Source organism: Drosophila gunungcola, chromosome 3R (genome assembly GCF_025200985.1).
Source record: "Drosophila gunungcola strain Sukarami chromosome 3R, Dgunungcola_SK_2, whole genome shotgun sequence".
NCBI classification, from domain to species: domain Eukaryota; kingdom Metazoa; phylum Arthropoda; class Insecta; order Diptera; family Drosophilidae; genus Drosophila; species Drosophila gunungcola.
Window position 1 is genome coordinate 15,073,094 of NC_069139.1, and position 16,652 is coordinate 15,089,745.

Genomic DNA, 16,652 nt, shown 5'->3' on the forward strand with positions numbered 1-16,652 from the left:
TTTGTGTACGTTAGCAAAGATTAAACATCGAGTGAATGGTGAGGGAGTGATTCAAGTAAGTTCAGATAGTGGGTGGTGAACGCAATTTGCCGTGGCGCTTAGTAGCTTAGTTATGTGAATGCTTTATCTAGTCTGGTTTCGAACTGCCTCTTAGGATCTACGCATACGTTAACTTAGGATCTACTCGTTCGCATAGTTCTGCTCGTGTTTACATCGCATTGGTAAATGATTTAATCTCTATGCTTCTCTTTGTTAATCAAAACCTGTAAGTCTTTTTTGAACGCATCTATATATAAAGTTGTGCACATTTCGTGTTACGATTTCCCGTAGTTGTGTTTCTCGTTAACCTAACCATTAAATGACATTTACATATTCTGACCCAAACTATTTACATTGAACTGGACTGCCGCTGCTAAACGATTTGCCGGAAAAATGATAATTGACCGAATTGGAGAACGGCAAACGAAGAGCAGCACACAACCTAAGTATGTTTTTCCACTAAAAATAAATGCCGAAAACCGTGTTTCGCCCTCCCATTGTGTATGACCTAATTTAATTGTTCTTTTGTCTTCGTGATTAATTTCTTCTAGTACGTCAATCAACGCATTTTAATCAATCAACCCGTTCCCGGCTGCCCTCTACTTTCTTCGGTTTCTTTGATCTTCTCCTGGTTCATCAACTATATGCTCACATTTAAAAACCCTGTATGTTCAATAGCTTCATATACAATACAACTATAGCTAGAATTATAGTTATAATTCGCGATCTCTTTCAATATTCTTTGACTAGTTTTTGGTTTCTCTTTGCTTGGCACAACTTTTACAACATGAAAGTGTCTATAAATATTTTCCGCTTTCGGGTTTCTTTATGTTTTGATCGTACTTATGACGCTTGTTTAATGACAACAATTGTTATGCAGGGTGCCTTGTGTTGTGTCTATATATTAGAATAAGTTTCAATTGATTTTTGATTTCATTTTACGTTTAATTTCTTACCTTTAGATTACAAATGAAAGCAAACAAAAGCATTTCCAAAACCAAAGGAAAAGTTTAAATAAACATGAGAATAAAACAGGCTTCGAGTTAATAAAAATTTTAAAAAAACTACTAAAATATTTTATTTGATTTTATCTGAAAGATTTAAGTTGTTTTTGTGGTTCTGGTTCTGTTTCTGTTGTTGCTATGTAGAATTCACTTTAATTGTAGTTCTAAAATTAGAGCTCGGTTAGTGCATTTCTTGGGGAAGATCTTCAGTGTGAAAGTATTAGAGTTATTCAAAAGAGGGGAAGAGAGGGAATGTGGGGAGAAAGTGGGGGAGAAATCTTCTTGGCATACAAAAGGCACTTAAATAACCAAAGATATTTTTCGATATGAAAAGAACTGTATATACTTGATCTAATTTATGTCTTATAATACTGATTTCAGTAAATTAAGGTGTAGTATTCATTAAGTTCTTCGGGGATTTTTACTACTTGATAAAACATTTTGTATTGTCTGTTATTTGGTTTATGGTTTTCATGTTGTATATTTTTATTTTGTAAGTCTAATTAAGGAAATTAACTAGCTAAGTGGCCACTGCGACCCAATACATAATTAGATAATTAGATAATTGATAATTTATAATTTATATTAATATTCTAAGGAATCAAATCAAAATGGAATTAGAATTCGAGGGCTTAATTCCCAGTAAGTATAATAACAGTTTAACTACTATAAATATTCAACTCTAAAATCAAAAGCAAGCCGTTTATAAATAATGAAGAACGTCTCTAAGAAAGTTTTAGGAAAAGTAACTTGCAGATACCCACCAGTTTCAGTTGAACTTATTAATTAAGAGTAGTTTGGGCAAATAATGCGAAAATAAAATTCTGTTTTTGTTTTTTGTGTGCTTTGAAGGATATTCTTCGATATTTTCGAGTCGATTCGATTTTTATTTACTTCGATGGTGAACATAATTAAATTGAATTTACCTAGATTTTCTCGCTTCGGTTAGTTGTTCGTTTATCGACTAAACTTAAATTTATCTACACGCTTTTTACAATTAGAATTCATTTAAACTAGTTCGCTTAAAACTTATTGTATGACATATTTACAAACGTCGAACTTTCTACGACCTCCTCTCGCTGTTTGCCGCTTAACTAACTTAACGCTTTTAAGTACAAATCAATTGCAATTTTTTAGAACTAAGCTAGAGTCCGAAACAAAACTCGATTATCGTCGATTACGAGCTAAAATAATTAATCAATTCGTAACAATTTGGAGCATCCTCAGAACAAATCAAGTCAAACAAGTGTGGTGGTGTGTGTCAGTGTGTGTATCGTATAATTATTTATAACATTATCTACTATGCAGTCACTCTTGATCAATTCAACTTACAATTAACTATAATTTTGTCATTCATTTCATCAAACATTATTTGTTCGTTTAGTGGAAGTGCGTTGAAGCCTTGCCGATACCGGATACCGTTCTTAATTATCCTGCACTGATCCGAGACATAACCATAAGTAAAGCATACAGCGTTTAGCATTATCGTAACGTATTCCTCGATCTCGATCTCGAGCTCGATCTCTATCTCGTTATCGGTATAATTAGTTAATTTCATGTTAGATTCTACATAGCCACTGGATTTCAGAGACGCGCCTTAGAAGGTCCTTTAGCGGTTCAAACCATTCAATCAAGGTGTCAATCAAGAAATCAACCAAATTGGAAATGAAGCCAACAAAGCCATAAGCAACACAAAGCATGAAATGAAGACAACCGAAGTGGAAAAGAATGAAAGGAATAGGTTAGTACATTCGTGTTGGCCAACAGCGCCAACAGCGCCAACTCTTCTATAAAGTAATTGGTGTTTGGCAATAGGTAACGGCATTTACTCATCCTCCTCCTCCCTGAAGAGATATGTGCTCCAGTAGACCAGGTTGAACAGGGCGAAGACCAGCGGGAACGTGATCCGAGATATAACATCGATTCTCTTGGATCTAGAACATTGTCTTTGCATATTAAACAAGTACGAAAATGCAATTAATTGATCATCTAAAGATTGGCTTTTTGATTTTTGTGATTACTTGATTGGTTAATTCATTTGTTTTCTTCGTTTTGAAAAGTTCCAAATTTGGCAAAATAATTTGTTTGTTTTAAAAGGGAAGTGGAACACTACGTGCCGGAAACGAAAAGTGCGATTTTTCTGGGGAGTTAAAAACTACATACAAAGGGGTAGGCTAGCATCGGTGGGTCAGGATGCCGGTGTTTGGGACGACTATTTAGGGGTAAATTGAATCACAAGGTCTACAAAACAAAATGGTTATTTTAAAACAAACAAATCACACTCAAAATGTCTGAAAAAGGCAAAGCATAACTTGTCGGACAGCCACGGAAAGTGGTGCCGATGCAAGGGACTCAATTTAACTCAATTAAAATCATATGGAAATTTATAGAATTTCAGTTCACATATACTTGGCTCAGTTCAGCAAGCAATTAAACCACGATAATATTAGTATTTGATTTGGCAACAAAAGACAGCGGGCAAACAGAATCGAACGAACAGCAAGCAAGCGGTTGAGGCAGAGGCAGAGGCAGATATCGGGTTTGGTATTCTTTTGTTTTTCGATTTTTGGTATCTTTCACAGGTTTTGTCAATGACTGTTGAGTTATGTGATAGCAAAAAGTCAACAAGAGTTAGTGAAAGAGATATAAAGAGTAGAATAGTACATGTTCACAACATCAAAAAGTAAATCCATTAACTACTACGGAACACACAGATATGGAAATGGAGAGCACTAAACGAGGTATCTACATGGAGGGATCGAGAGTGGTGCTTCGGGATGCGGAGTCCCGCAGTTACCTTGTGGGGAACTTGGACAGCCAGGTCTTGCAGCAGTTGGGGCGCTTCGGGGCCTGCATGTGCACCTCGCACTGGAGCCGCTTTTCCAGGGCCAGCGGATCGCCGGGATGGCGAACCAGTGGTTTCTGTTGGCCACCACCGCGCGTAAATTGCGACGCCGTTTGACATGAAAGTTGCGATTGTAGTCGGATGTAAATGAGGGGCGCAGGTTGTTGGTTGGTTTGGTTGTTTGGTTGTTTGGTTGGTTTGGTTGGTTTGGTTGGTTCAGGTGGTTCAGTGGACGATGATTCGATGGATTGGGTGGGGCAAGTGCATTGGCATGTGCGTAATTTCATTTAATTTCGTCGCAATTTTTCAATTCAATTCCGGCCGAGTGGTTGGTTTTGGTTGCCAGCGATGTTCGGTGATGGTTTGTAGTGGAAGGTTGGTTGTTGCAGTTTTTCAGGTTTATTTGTGGTTGATTGTTGATGTTGAGGGTGGTTTTTTGTTGTTGTTGTTGTTGTTGTCATTGTTGTAGTTGGGATGAGCACGTTTGAAAAAAGTTGTTGAATTTTGCATTTGTTTTTTGGTTTGGGTTTTGTTCGGTTTTGTTGAGTGGTATTAAAAAAGAGGCAGATATAAAAAGAAATAGTTGTTTTAATAGTTTTATCATAACAATTTTGCCAATTAAAGTTTGTATTTTGTTTTAAAAACCAAAGTGAGCTGCCGAAGGCTTCATTGCCCAAAATGGCGAAAAACACAAAATAAAAATGAAATGATACCCCACCAATAGCACAAAAATTTTAAGTAAAAACAAACATTATGTATAGAAGGTGAAAATAAATAGGTAGCCCCCAACTTTTGTGATATGTTTAACCACCTTTAGCTAAGACCCCCAATAAACCATAAGCTGTTTGGATTTCAAAGAGATATATCAAGAGGTAAGTACCATTGCGAACGTTGCATTGCTATCTGTATCGAGCAGATCTGAAGCGGCATCTAAACTGGCCTGCTCCAGATCGCGGCGCTTCTTTTTCATATTCTCCTTATGCATGTCTGCGGCCCGATCCGTATATATCATAGGATATATGTTGCATGTGATGGAAGATGTTTGACAAGAATTTATTTGTTCCACGGCAGTTGGATGGATTGGTTTTGGTAATTGGTTTTGATTTCAAGTTTTCGTTTGGTTTAATTTTGTTTGGTTTTTTGGATTTTTTACAGGTTTTATTGGGTGTGTTAGTTTAGATGCACAGTTAAACACGGTTAATAACAGTTAGACAGCGATAGTGTTAGGCGAGACAGAGATAGAGACAGTCAGAAAGAAAAGACAGAGACAAAGAAAGAGTCACACACACAGAAAACGTTAAACAATTCGAAATGTCCACAAAAACAAAAAGGAATAGGAAGGAAATTTAAAAGAATTGACCAGGAAACCAAACAATATTTCGAGTGCAATTAGATCGATAAGGTCGAAGGTACGCAGGATGGTAAAATCATTGGGAAATCATAAATCGATTACCACAGCGATCGGTGGATATACACACACAGTTTGTAGTTATTTACAAGCATTGTATTACAACAGCAAGGAACCGAACAGAATTCGTTGTAATTCGAAAGGAAATTCGACCAATTTGTTTACATATTTTGTTTTTTTTTTTTTCAAACGCGTTAAAAGTTCGTGGTTCGTGTTTAGTTGGTTTTTGGTTTTCGGTTTTTGGTATTTTCGTGTAGAGTGCATGTTGGGTGTGGGTGTTCGTATGGATGTCGATGAATGGTGGGCGCACAATGAAATAAGAGAGTAAAACAAAAAGTTGGATTAGTTTCGATACACACGATGGAACCATTTTTTGGTTAGATATCAAAGTGAAAAGTAAATAAAAGGAACAAAATTGATTAAAATTCTACGACTAGATCGTTGGGCTTTCGCCTCAGACATATAGATATGTAGGTACGTTAGGAGTACTCTTTGGATATACTATATATATGGATATAGCCCGAAACTTGTTGTTCTTGTTGTTGTAGTTGTTGTTGTGTGCCACGCCGGTCCTGCGTGTGTGAGTGTTCTGATATAACGGTCCACAAAGTGAGAGTACTCGTGTGTGTGTGAGATTGAGTGTGACGTTGGTTCAGAGTTTCGTTGGGATTGTATGTACAGTATGCGTAGACATTTATATAATGGCTACTACTTAGATATGTACGTATATTCGTTATCACTCAGTACAATAAAAACAACAGAAAAAAGATAAACACCATCGATTAATTAACATTTATAAGTGGTTAAGAAGCATATAAAAGTTCAATTACTAGCTTTATTCGAACCTGAACGGGATGCATAGTTCACCAGGGCGAACTCGAGCAGGGCCCCGAACACGAACGTCAGGCACACGCCAGTCCACACGTCGATGGCCTTGGTGTAGGAAACGGGCGGCAGGGAGGCGTTAATGCCCGACGTCTGGGTGGCCATGGTCAGGAGGGTGGTCACACCTGCAAGGTAATTACGCGATGCAAAGGGGTTAGGTAATGGTATAAGCTACAGACGCTGAAGGGTTACGACCCTACACTACACTGCATTTTAGCTTAAGTCATATGACACTGAGAGATGGCGTATGACCTATGGATAAACTGTCTAAAAGCATATTAATAAATATCACATTTATCACTAGAGCCAGGTAATTTATTTTAAATAAACGGATTCAACTGAGGTTAAGATCATTTTCATCTCTCAGTGCATTTATATTCATATTAATTTGGGCCACCTAAAAAAAAATTACTGTAGAGTTCTGGCGTTTTACTTAGGATTGTTTAAGGTCCTATCTTGAGGACTTACATTTTAGCTGATCATGACTCGTAAATTATGTAAAATTCATCATTTTTATTTTCATTTCAAAAGAATGCAGACAACTGTTAGATCTACTATAAAAATGCAAATTAAGAGATTGAAGAAATTATAATTTTTAAGTTTTCGTCGTAAAGAAGTTAAATGGGAAATTCATGGATTTTATTCGATAGTTCATATGTTTTAGACTCGTACTTATTATGAAATATTTTAATATTTATCTTATTATTTTAACATTAATTTTCGTTCACAGATTTAGTTAAAACTGATTTTGTGGACTTACCCAATGACACACGCGCCGGCACTGCTCCTTGATCCAGCCAGAATGATACCCATGATACAATGACCAACATACAGCATGGTATATAAATTTGTATTAAGTAATATGAGAATTCTCGCTTGAATAGTAGATCGACTTTGAGGCAACTGTATTCACCTATGAGTATACAAGGTATATAAAACGTGTCAAACTCAAAATGTACGGGAGGATGTTCGTTTTGCAGCTTTTGGCTTTCGCTTTCGCTTTGCTTAAATTTCACACGCACACACAGTTTTAGTAGGTATATACACACAGATAGATATCCAATACATGGTACAAAGAAATGCCATCCAATAAAGAGGGAACATAAAAAGTGTCTTGCTCGGAAATTTTGCCAAGAAAAGAAATTAAAACACATTTACAGACCATTTTTTTCGGGTCGAGTCTTTTGGGTATGTACAAAAAGTGGGTTTTTCCGAAACAAAAGGAAATAAAAAGTGGGTAAAACATATCAAACAAAGTGGGCGGAGTAGGCGGCGGGCTTAAGAAGACATAAAGTATTTACAGGAAAACACAAAACTCAGTGGGAAGAAGGGGGTGGTGGCACACAGAAAGTGGAAAATTATAAAATCAAATGAAAAATTGCATCATAGGCAAAAAGTATCAACATGAATTCAATTTCTGACTTTTGCAACAAAAATCTTAACGGAAATGAAGTTCGACGGCTTTTGTGTGCTGGTTCTTGTTGTAGCTACTGATTTTCATTTCGTTCGCTTCCGCTCGACAGGCGCTGCTGCCACGCCCCATGCCCCGCCCCCTGCGACGGCCCCACGCCCCTTTCTTGTGCTTCATTTCCGTTAATTTGTTGGCAAAGCGTTCCATACTCTTCAAGACAAAGTTGTTTATTATTTTACATTCTCATATTTTTTTGTTTAGCTTTTTCTCATTTTCAATTTCGGCGATTTTGTGCGTTGAGCGTGTGCTGTTCATTCAAATTTCTCTCAGTGTCTGTATGTGCGGGCTGTGATTGGCCCTGTTTGCATTCGACTGATGCGCGTGTGGTTTATTTGCTTGGCTCTTTGGTCTGGGTTTTGGGTCTGGGTCTTTGGTCTGGGTCTGGGTCTGGTACGCTCTCCATATAATCGCAGCTGGAACAGTTCGCACTGCGGCTTTGGTTTTTGCTTTTGCTTTGCCTTTGGCTCTGGCTTTGCAACTGGATTTGCAACTGGCCATCATCAATCAAACGATGACTCTCATTCTCTTGGCCGAGATTCGTTCGACACTTGAGCTCGTTTCGCCCTTTAAATCCGTTCAACGCTCATAGAAGATATAAAATTAATAAACTTTATGTGAGCAACTAAGTTCAAGGCGAGAGATCTAAATTGCAACAACTACGCAACGTCTAGGTGGAAAAAGTCATATTTAGTTGAGATTAAATATAGTTGAGCTAAAAATGAGTTTGTTTTTGTTTGTTTTTTTTTTTTTTTCTATCGGGAGTGATGAATTTCAGGCTCATGCTAACTTATTTTTGGATGGATGATGGGTATGATGGCCCTACGTAAAGATAGTCTTTGCCTTGCGTTCGCTAATTGGCAAACAAACAAACTTCGTGTCAGCAAGTTTTGTCTTGATTTAGGTAAGGCTGCCCCCAGATGAATACGCGATTCTATTTGCTCAGGCTCCCGTAAACTATCCTAATATGCTGACACACAATTGCCAACTCAACTCGTGAAAAAATCTGGCCCTCTTGTTTGCCTGCATTTCCACTTCCAGTTCTACTTCCTCTGTCACATCTACATCTACATCTATAGCACATCCACATCCTCGTCGCCATCATCTTTGGTGCAGCTTCTTTGTGCAAGTTTAAACAACGTCGCAGACAATTTCCTCGGTTAATTTACTTTCCTTACGGCTTTTGCCATTTTTGCCTTCATTTTCCGTTTCGCATTCGATGGGGAATCCCCTCGATGCCGCCGCTTCACCCCCCACTGAATAGTTGTTCGCCAAGGTAAATATTTACTTAAAGCGCGCGCAGATTTCAAAGTGCTCATAAAAAACGGCAAGGTAAACGATGTGTACGGTGTGGGGGTTTGGGGGAGTGGGAGTGTAGTCTGTATATATAGAGGCACGTGTGTGCAAGTGTGTGAATTACATCGTAAAAAGTTGGTTCTATGCGTTTCGGGCATTGATAACGGCCCAAAACGATATGCTCATTGAAATGGCGCATGTGTAAACGGCATCTTATGAAATTCGCTATTTCGTCTAAATATAAATAAATGTGTGTGAGGGGGTGTGGGCTATTGCGGGTGTATGTGTGCGCTATGAAGTGGTTATGGGTCCGTTTATAATATTTTCCAGTTGGGACCCAACGTTTACGATATGGTTAGAGCTAAAGTTAAACCACTTGGCATGCAATCTCAAGGGAACACTTATTACAAATGCAAACAAAATACGCAACGCAGCGAGGAAACGTTACAAGCCGAGAACGAGTAAATAGGGGAATAGTTAATTATATTTTATTGTGGGCAAAAATTGGCTGAAGGAACACTGTAGAACACACATTCTGAACATACGTACCAGTGTTGGTTTTACTGTTGCAGTAATCAGTCAGAAACTTCTCCAGTGTGAAGCGAGGTAGGTGTAAGTTCTTTACCACCTGCACAGGATCGCCCTCCTTCCACAGGAAGACCAAGTCGTTGGTGGTCCAGCCATCTAAATAGTGGACATTGAATGAGTTTCTTTGAACAACATAATTATAAATTGTGAGTAATGGCTTAATGCGAGCTTTGATAAATAGTCCGAGAACAGGTCACCTTAACTAAGTTTAACTAACATTACTTAAATGTATGCATTAATATTGTGAAAAGATTTTTATTGATTTAAGTGACCTCTAAACGATTATAAAAAAATCGAAGTTGCCTGCCAAACTCGACGTCACGGTTGGTTTAATATTTTCATAACACAAGGGTTAAATCATTTATTACTAACATTATTAAAAATATTGTATTTAAAACCGTAAAGAGGAGCATTTTCATAAAATCGGAACTGTAATTGTTTATTGCATAGTTTTTGACAAATAATAAAGACACTTATATTGTCTACTTGTACAATTATATTTGACAAATACATAAAATTCGACAAGACAAATGTATTCCTAAAGTTGCTTAATTTTTCTGTTCATTAAAACTTGAGTTAATTTAATATGTGAGATTTACAAGTCTACTACTTACAGCTTGCCATCCGCAGTGAGCAGATCTGTCTATCCAACGGATATAGCTTTAAGTTCATTGGGCAGGCCAACGTCAGCGAGATACGTATACTATATAGCACTGAGCCATTGGGGAAGATGCGGATATACACATTGGGCATGATGATGTTATGGAAGTGTCCCTCCTTCTCGTTTGAGAAGAAAAGATCGGGCATCCACACGCGGTTCGCCTCCGTCAGGGTCAGATATTTCAGGCGACCTGTGGGATGGAGAGGGCGGTAAGTTACCCTTAAGTTCCTTTAATCAATCTTTGCTTATTCAACTTTAACTTACCCTGGATATCGTCGAACTTGAGGCGTTCATCCGTCCACTGCTCACGGAAGGTTAACTGGACACTGTACTCCTGCGGACGGTGAAATTGGAGGTGGATGGTGGTGTTGGCCAGAGAAAAATTTTCATTAGTAGACGAATTAAATTAAGTCTTTGCGGGAATTCAATCTCAACTACAATGCAAATTTCGCTTTGTCGAATCGAGAAGGGAGTTTCTTTCAAGTTTTCTTTTCTTTTCAATTTTTTAGATTGTGTGTTAAGAGGACTTTTCAATGGGGGGGTGGCTTGCAGTTCGATTTATTTAATTGAATTTGATATTTGGTTTGGAGGGGCTTTAGCTTTACTTTTGCAAAGATTGTTTTTTGTTGGAGAATGAAAGAGCGAGCAAGGCGAGGCGAAGTAGTTGTTATTTGTATAACTGAGTGGTTTATATTGATATTCGTATGTATATATATAGAGATTATGGTGGTTAACTGTCGTTTGGCTTGGGTTTCTGCTAGTTTTGGATGTTTTCGGCATTGTTCGGGTTGATGGTATATCTTGTCGTGGCTAATAAATATTTTATATTTCCATAAAATGCAACCAAATGCAGCATGCGACGTGTTGCACACTCAAACGAGCAAGCAGGCTAAAAGCAGGCAAAAAACACGTCAAGACAAAAGCATAACGAGCAGGCGAAGTGGGCAAAAGCAAGGCATCCTTATGCATACATACACAACTTTGAGTAAAGTCGTTTTCTCTTAAACAAAAGCTGATAAGTATTTTATAGATCAACTTAAAAATATCTTAATAAATCCTTATGTGTTGAAAGAACGTATGAGAAATGAAAGAAATTTGAAGTGACTTCCATCAGCTTATAATATACAAAATATAAATATTATTAAACCCTCAGTGGAAGGCAAGCGCATAACTTCTTAAAAGATTAATTCAACAAGAATTCGCTAAAATGCATGCTTAAATATATATCTAATTGGTTTTTTAAATTCATGCCATTCCATGGGACCTTAAAAAGGATATGGGATTTTAATTAAAAAATCAACAAAATCCAACTGAAGTTGAATGGTAACACTGTTAGTTTAGTAACAGCATATTGTTCAATATTTTTCTCGTGATTTAATAAATCCCAGAGGGATGAGAGTGTAAACACTTCCCAATTAAGAAGAGTGAAATCAAATAAATTTGAATAATTATTACAAATAATAGCTTTTTATTTATGACTGGTTTCTTTTATGCATTTTATCATGGCGCAAATTAAACGTGACGTGAGTTTTTTTATGCCAGCCGCTGGCTGTCGGAGCTGTCCGCTTTTTACTGGCGGTTTTCCTGTCAGCGGAAACCAAACTGGACAAATGGAAACTGTGAATGGTTTTCCCATTTAGTTTTTCTGCTGGCGCTGGCGCTGGCATGATATATGTTAGTTTGTACTTACACTTAGCCCTGTCATATTATCTAAATGAAGCTATAATACTCTCGTTCTTATTAGTGTGTGGAAAGCATTTTCAATAGGTTTCATTGAGCCCAAAAACTGGCTGGAAAGAGGTGGTATAAAATGATGAAGTTAAGTGAAAAAACCGAATCGAACAAAACTATACGGAATGAGCGATGGTGTGGGCGGCATTTGTGGGCTGTGGTTTTGAATGTCGGTGGTGCTGGTGGTGGTGATGTTATGCGTCTGTTTTTGTCGTGCGGCGGTTCCGACCTATGCCTTAAGTCTAGCCTAAGTTACAACTTAAACTTAATTCATAAAATAGTGGTTTCGTTCAGTTTCAATTGACTCGCTGGCAGTGGCATCGGTTGGCGGTGGAGACAAAGCTTTAAGCGGGTTTTGCTGTCGAGTTCGAAAATTAAAATAAGGACGTTAAATAATATCAAGTATTTTTATACAATTCGGTTCAATTACATTGATTATTTATGTATATTTATATTTGTATAATACAGGTACATTGAAATTGTTAACATAATCAGCTTGCTCAAGTTGTACAGGTTGCAGATATAAAGACAATTAAAAGATTTCACGGAAACAGGCCCGACGACTCGTCGCAAATCGACTAGAGTAATTTATTTTACACCCATGTACGCCCACACAGACACACCGAAGGACATGTATTATTAATGCAATTATTTAATAGGCCCAAATTACTGGGATAACTTTTGTAGACACACACACGCACGCACAATTACAGCAATGTGATAGTAAGCGCTTGGGATTTAAACGTTTGTATCTGTAGTAGTTGAACTGGGCGTGTGCTTATTGCAGTTCTTGAGCCGGGACTCACCATTTTGTAGTCGTCGATTTTCGAAATGGAGCGCAGGAACATGTTCACCTCCACAGTGGTGGCCTTATTAGCTAAAATCAATCATCATATCAAAATCGGTTCTTCCCTTTTTCAGTTTTCCGCCTTCCTTATGTCGAATCGTTCTTAGCCTAATTACTCTTACTAGCTAACTAGAAATATAGGATATGTTCGAGCTTAAACAGGCTTAAATTTTAGAATTTTGATGAATTTTATGTGTGGACGAAATGTATGTTTTTTTACATTAAAAACCAAACATAGCACATAAAAAAACTGGAACACATTCGAACGAAATTGAATAATCTAATCAAATGTTTTGAGAAAATGTCTGCATGGATCTCGTTGAAAGTGATTTTGGTTTACGTTTTGGTTTGTTTTAGTTCAATATTTATGTTTGCGTCAATTTAACTCTAAAAATGTATTAGATTTTTTTGCTAATTGGATTTAGTTCTTTGTCGATGTCTGTGTAATATTTCTGTGTTTTTGAAAAATGAATGCCACACATTTTTATTTAGTTTTTCTTCTGTTGCCTGGAACGGATTTATTAGAGTTTGCTTTGTAATATAAATGCATCAAGTAAATTCTATGTTGGCGGTCGGAAAATAAACGAATCAGTTTCAAATACATTAAATTGTTTGAAACAATTTTTCATTGGGAGGAAAAAGTTTTATTTTGTGGGGTTGGGAAAAGAATAGATGGGGAACACACATATAAAGCACACGATTAGAATTAACAGATTACAATTGAATTTATTGTTTCACTAAGTACATATAATAGCATAAATTAAACAACATTGTTCATTTCACAGATAAATTTTTAAATAAGCAAAAGGCGTAATTAAAAGTAAATCTGTATATAATAATTAGGCCGAGGCTAAATAGATGGTTGGCACCACTCATCACAGTTATAAATAATTAGATATGAGGTTAATTAATTAATTAATAATTAATAGTAGAAATTTGTAAATTTTTACAGATAGGTAGAGATAGAGTGAGGAAAATTAATCTATTATGGATTATATTATGTTTTGAAAGAAAGGGATAGCGGCGGTGAGAGAGAGACAGTGTGGGAAAGAGATCCAAAAAGACATTTTTTCACAATGTTTTGTATATCTTTTAATTGTCTAAAAACGTCAAACTTAATGGTTTATTTTACAATTTATTAGTATGGGAAAAATCAGTGAGAGAAATCCAATGCAAACTGATAAATGATAACGTTTAATTTAAAATGCAAATGTTAACTTAAAAACAAACTAAATTCGCTTTCGTTTTCTATAAAACCCAAAAACGAATGCAAATCTTACATAAATCATACAACTCAAGTACGAAATCATATCACATCGATAGTCAAACAAAGTGTATATTGTAGATACCAATATCAAATAAAGTACGTTAGCATATATATTATTTGTTTATGTTTATACATATAGTCTTGTTTCAATTTGAGTGTCTTGGCTGCTTTCCCGACGCCTAACAGCAGTAGCACGAGTAGAGGAGCAGAACACGGCCTATCACAAAGAAGGGACAACGGATGGGGGTTCTCTGAACCGGATTAGGGGCACGACTTGAGCATCCAAGGGAACTGGGGGTCTGACTTTCTATCGGGGTTTTAATTTGGTTTTGATAGTTTGCGGATGCGCCGACTTACCATGGTTACATCATCGATTTTCGATATACTCCTAACGAATATGTTGACGCGCACCACAGCCGGACCATCTGCAGGCGATACATGATAGATAGACATATTCACCGATTTGCACAATACTTTCAATGTAATATACTACAAATTTTAACAGCTGCCGCAGGGTCCAACCCCTAAAACAAACTTAAAATGACCAGCGGAGGAGGTGAAGGAGGCGGAGGGCTCCGCATCTCCTCCTCCCATATTTGGCAGTCCTTATGCCTTTATGTTGCTCCCTGTAATAAAGTTTTATTTTATATCCTTCCTCTCGGTTGTTGTTTTCCTTTTTGCTTACTTGCTACGGTACAAAAGTTGCTAAGCAAGTTCGCTTCCAGTTTTGCTTACAAAGCTAAGCTAAGTCAAAGAATATTTTCTTCTCGATTTTTGTTTCGTTTTGTTTGCGTTTTTTATATACCTAAGTTAAGCTAGAATTTATGTACGTTACTAAAGTTGCGTTGTTTGTCTATGAGTTGTTTTTGTGACCTTCGGGGGTGGCATAAAGGGGGTGGGTACTCTACGAATGGGTGGTGAGAGCTTTGTACGTATGTGTGGTATGGTAAAAATACAGGAAAATCAGTGTGATTTGCTTCCAAACGTCGAAGGGCAAAGTGACTTGTGCTAATTGATATGCCTTAATATTTAATATTTATCGATCTGGCCAATATGTATGGACCATGTTTATAAGCTTATTTGTTGTTTTTAATGACCTTTTCCAGTCGGTGCTTCAGGACTATAAATATGTAAATGTGACTGTGTCGGGCTTTTTTCAAATATTTATGCTGCCTTTACATTATTAATGATGTCATTGCCGCGGTAAAAGTCAACATGACGGCAACAAAATGAACTGCAAATGAAATCAAAACGGCTTAAACATGAAAAAATTGTTTGAAAAAACAGAACACTTGCAACTGTGTAACATGGGTGGGAAATTAATCGATTTTAAATATAAAACACATTTACTTATTACGTAAATAACTTTTAATTGACAGTTCCTGGTTGTGTAACTTTGAAAACTATTACCACGTTTAAACCTTAGAAAGCTAAAAATTTAAAAAATAGGCAATGGCATAACAGTTTTGGAAAAATGAGCCCTGAAAAGTAGGCAGCGATATATTCGTTTCAATCATATGTGTTTTTATGGTGAGTCAAGCCAGTTTATTTGATTTTAACCTTAAACGAAACACAACAAACGCTGTTTATAGTAACGAACGGAAACGGAAACATAAATGTACAAACAAGAGGACAGGTATTGGTAAAAATTGCCGAAATGGGGCACAAAATCAAACGCAAATACTTAGCATCGGATGTTTATACGCATTATATATATATATGCTATGTATCCAGAGAATTAGAGAACGAGTCAACGCAAAACGCAAAAACAAGTGTGTGTTTTAAGTGACTAGTGTTGGCTATATGTGTTCTTTAGTGTGTGTGTGTGTATGAGTTGCAAGAGCTACCAAGGGAACTTAAGTGTTTTCTAATTCTTGATGATGAGGAGGCAGAGTGAGAAAGCAAGAGACAGAGTGAGAGATTCGTAGCAGGTGGTGGTGGGAAACATTCTATCGATTTCGAGTGCCGATATCGAATTTACTGGCTCCGTTTCAGTGCAACTTACCATTTTAATATCACTAATCGTCATAATACTGCGTACGAATAGATTGATTCTGACTATGGCGGGACCATCTGGCATAAAGTTTGGTTTAAACGTGAGTTTTCGACGTAAATGTAAAACGGTTAACTTATTGAACTGATCTAACTAAGCTAATTCACGCTTCAATCTGATTGAAGCACACTAAGCTAAATTAGAGATGATTCGGTATAGGATTTTCTTTAACTTAGGCAGAGGCTTAAATTAGCTAAGAATTTCATAATTTTGTTATATAGCTTTCCTATAGATTCGTACATGTGACATCGTAAATAAAAAGCGAAAATAACATCAATTCATAAAAGCAAATACAAAATATTAGATACTGAATCCAACTGAATTATTAAAAGTTATTAATCGTACGATTAAGATCTAAAATAGGGTTAGAGGATATTTGAATTCATGCTCACCTGTGCCATTTATTCCGGATGGTCGTATTCGGGCGTCGTATTTGCCTGCACCTAAAATTTGATCTAAGACTTTTTTCTCCTTTTCTCGGAAATTTATTTTGGCATTATTTGCTCTGAAATCAGGATACGGATAGGTACGCATGTATAATTTAAAAAATGTTTGCTTCA

General features: G+C 36.8%; 1 protein-coding gene across 19 annotated transcripts in view; it reads right to left on the minus strand.

Annotated features, from left to right (window-relative positions):
* Window positions 1-142: 142 nt before the first annotated feature.
* LOC128252727 (glutamate-gated chloride channel) overlaps window positions 143-16,652 on the minus strand; it is a 30,986-nt gene continuing 14,476 nt past the window's right edge. Inside the window, exons 3-13 of one of the 19 annotated variants that reach the window (XM_052980695.1) lie at window positions 16,485-16,597; window positions 12,732-12,802; window positions 10,459-10,528; window positions 10,148-10,384; window positions 9,495-9,629; window positions 6,942-7,094; window positions 6,142-6,306; window positions 4,768-4,875; window positions 3,841-3,997; window positions 2,873-2,989; window positions 143-2,650 (exon numbers count right to left, since the gene is read on the minus strand). In XM_052980695.1, coding sequence (XP_052836655.1) covers window positions 2,641-2,650; window positions 2,873-2,989; window positions 3,841-3,997; window positions 4,768-4,875; window positions 6,142-6,306; window positions 6,942-7,094; window positions 9,495-9,629; window positions 10,148-10,384; window positions 10,459-10,528; window positions 12,732-12,802; window positions 16,485-16,597 — 1,336 coding nt within the window. In that variant the 3' untranslated portion in view covers window positions 143-2,640. Of the gene's footprint in view, window positions 2,990-3,840; window positions 3,998-4,767; window positions 6,307-6,941; window positions 7,095-9,494; window positions 9,630-10,147; window positions 10,385-10,458; window positions 10,529-12,731; window positions 12,803-14,396; window positions 14,465-16,044; window positions 16,113-16,484; window positions 16,598-16,652 lie in introns of those variants that run through there. The other 18 variants (XM_052980694.1, XM_052980696.1, XM_052980700.1 and 15 more) reach the window with 18 other exon arrangements.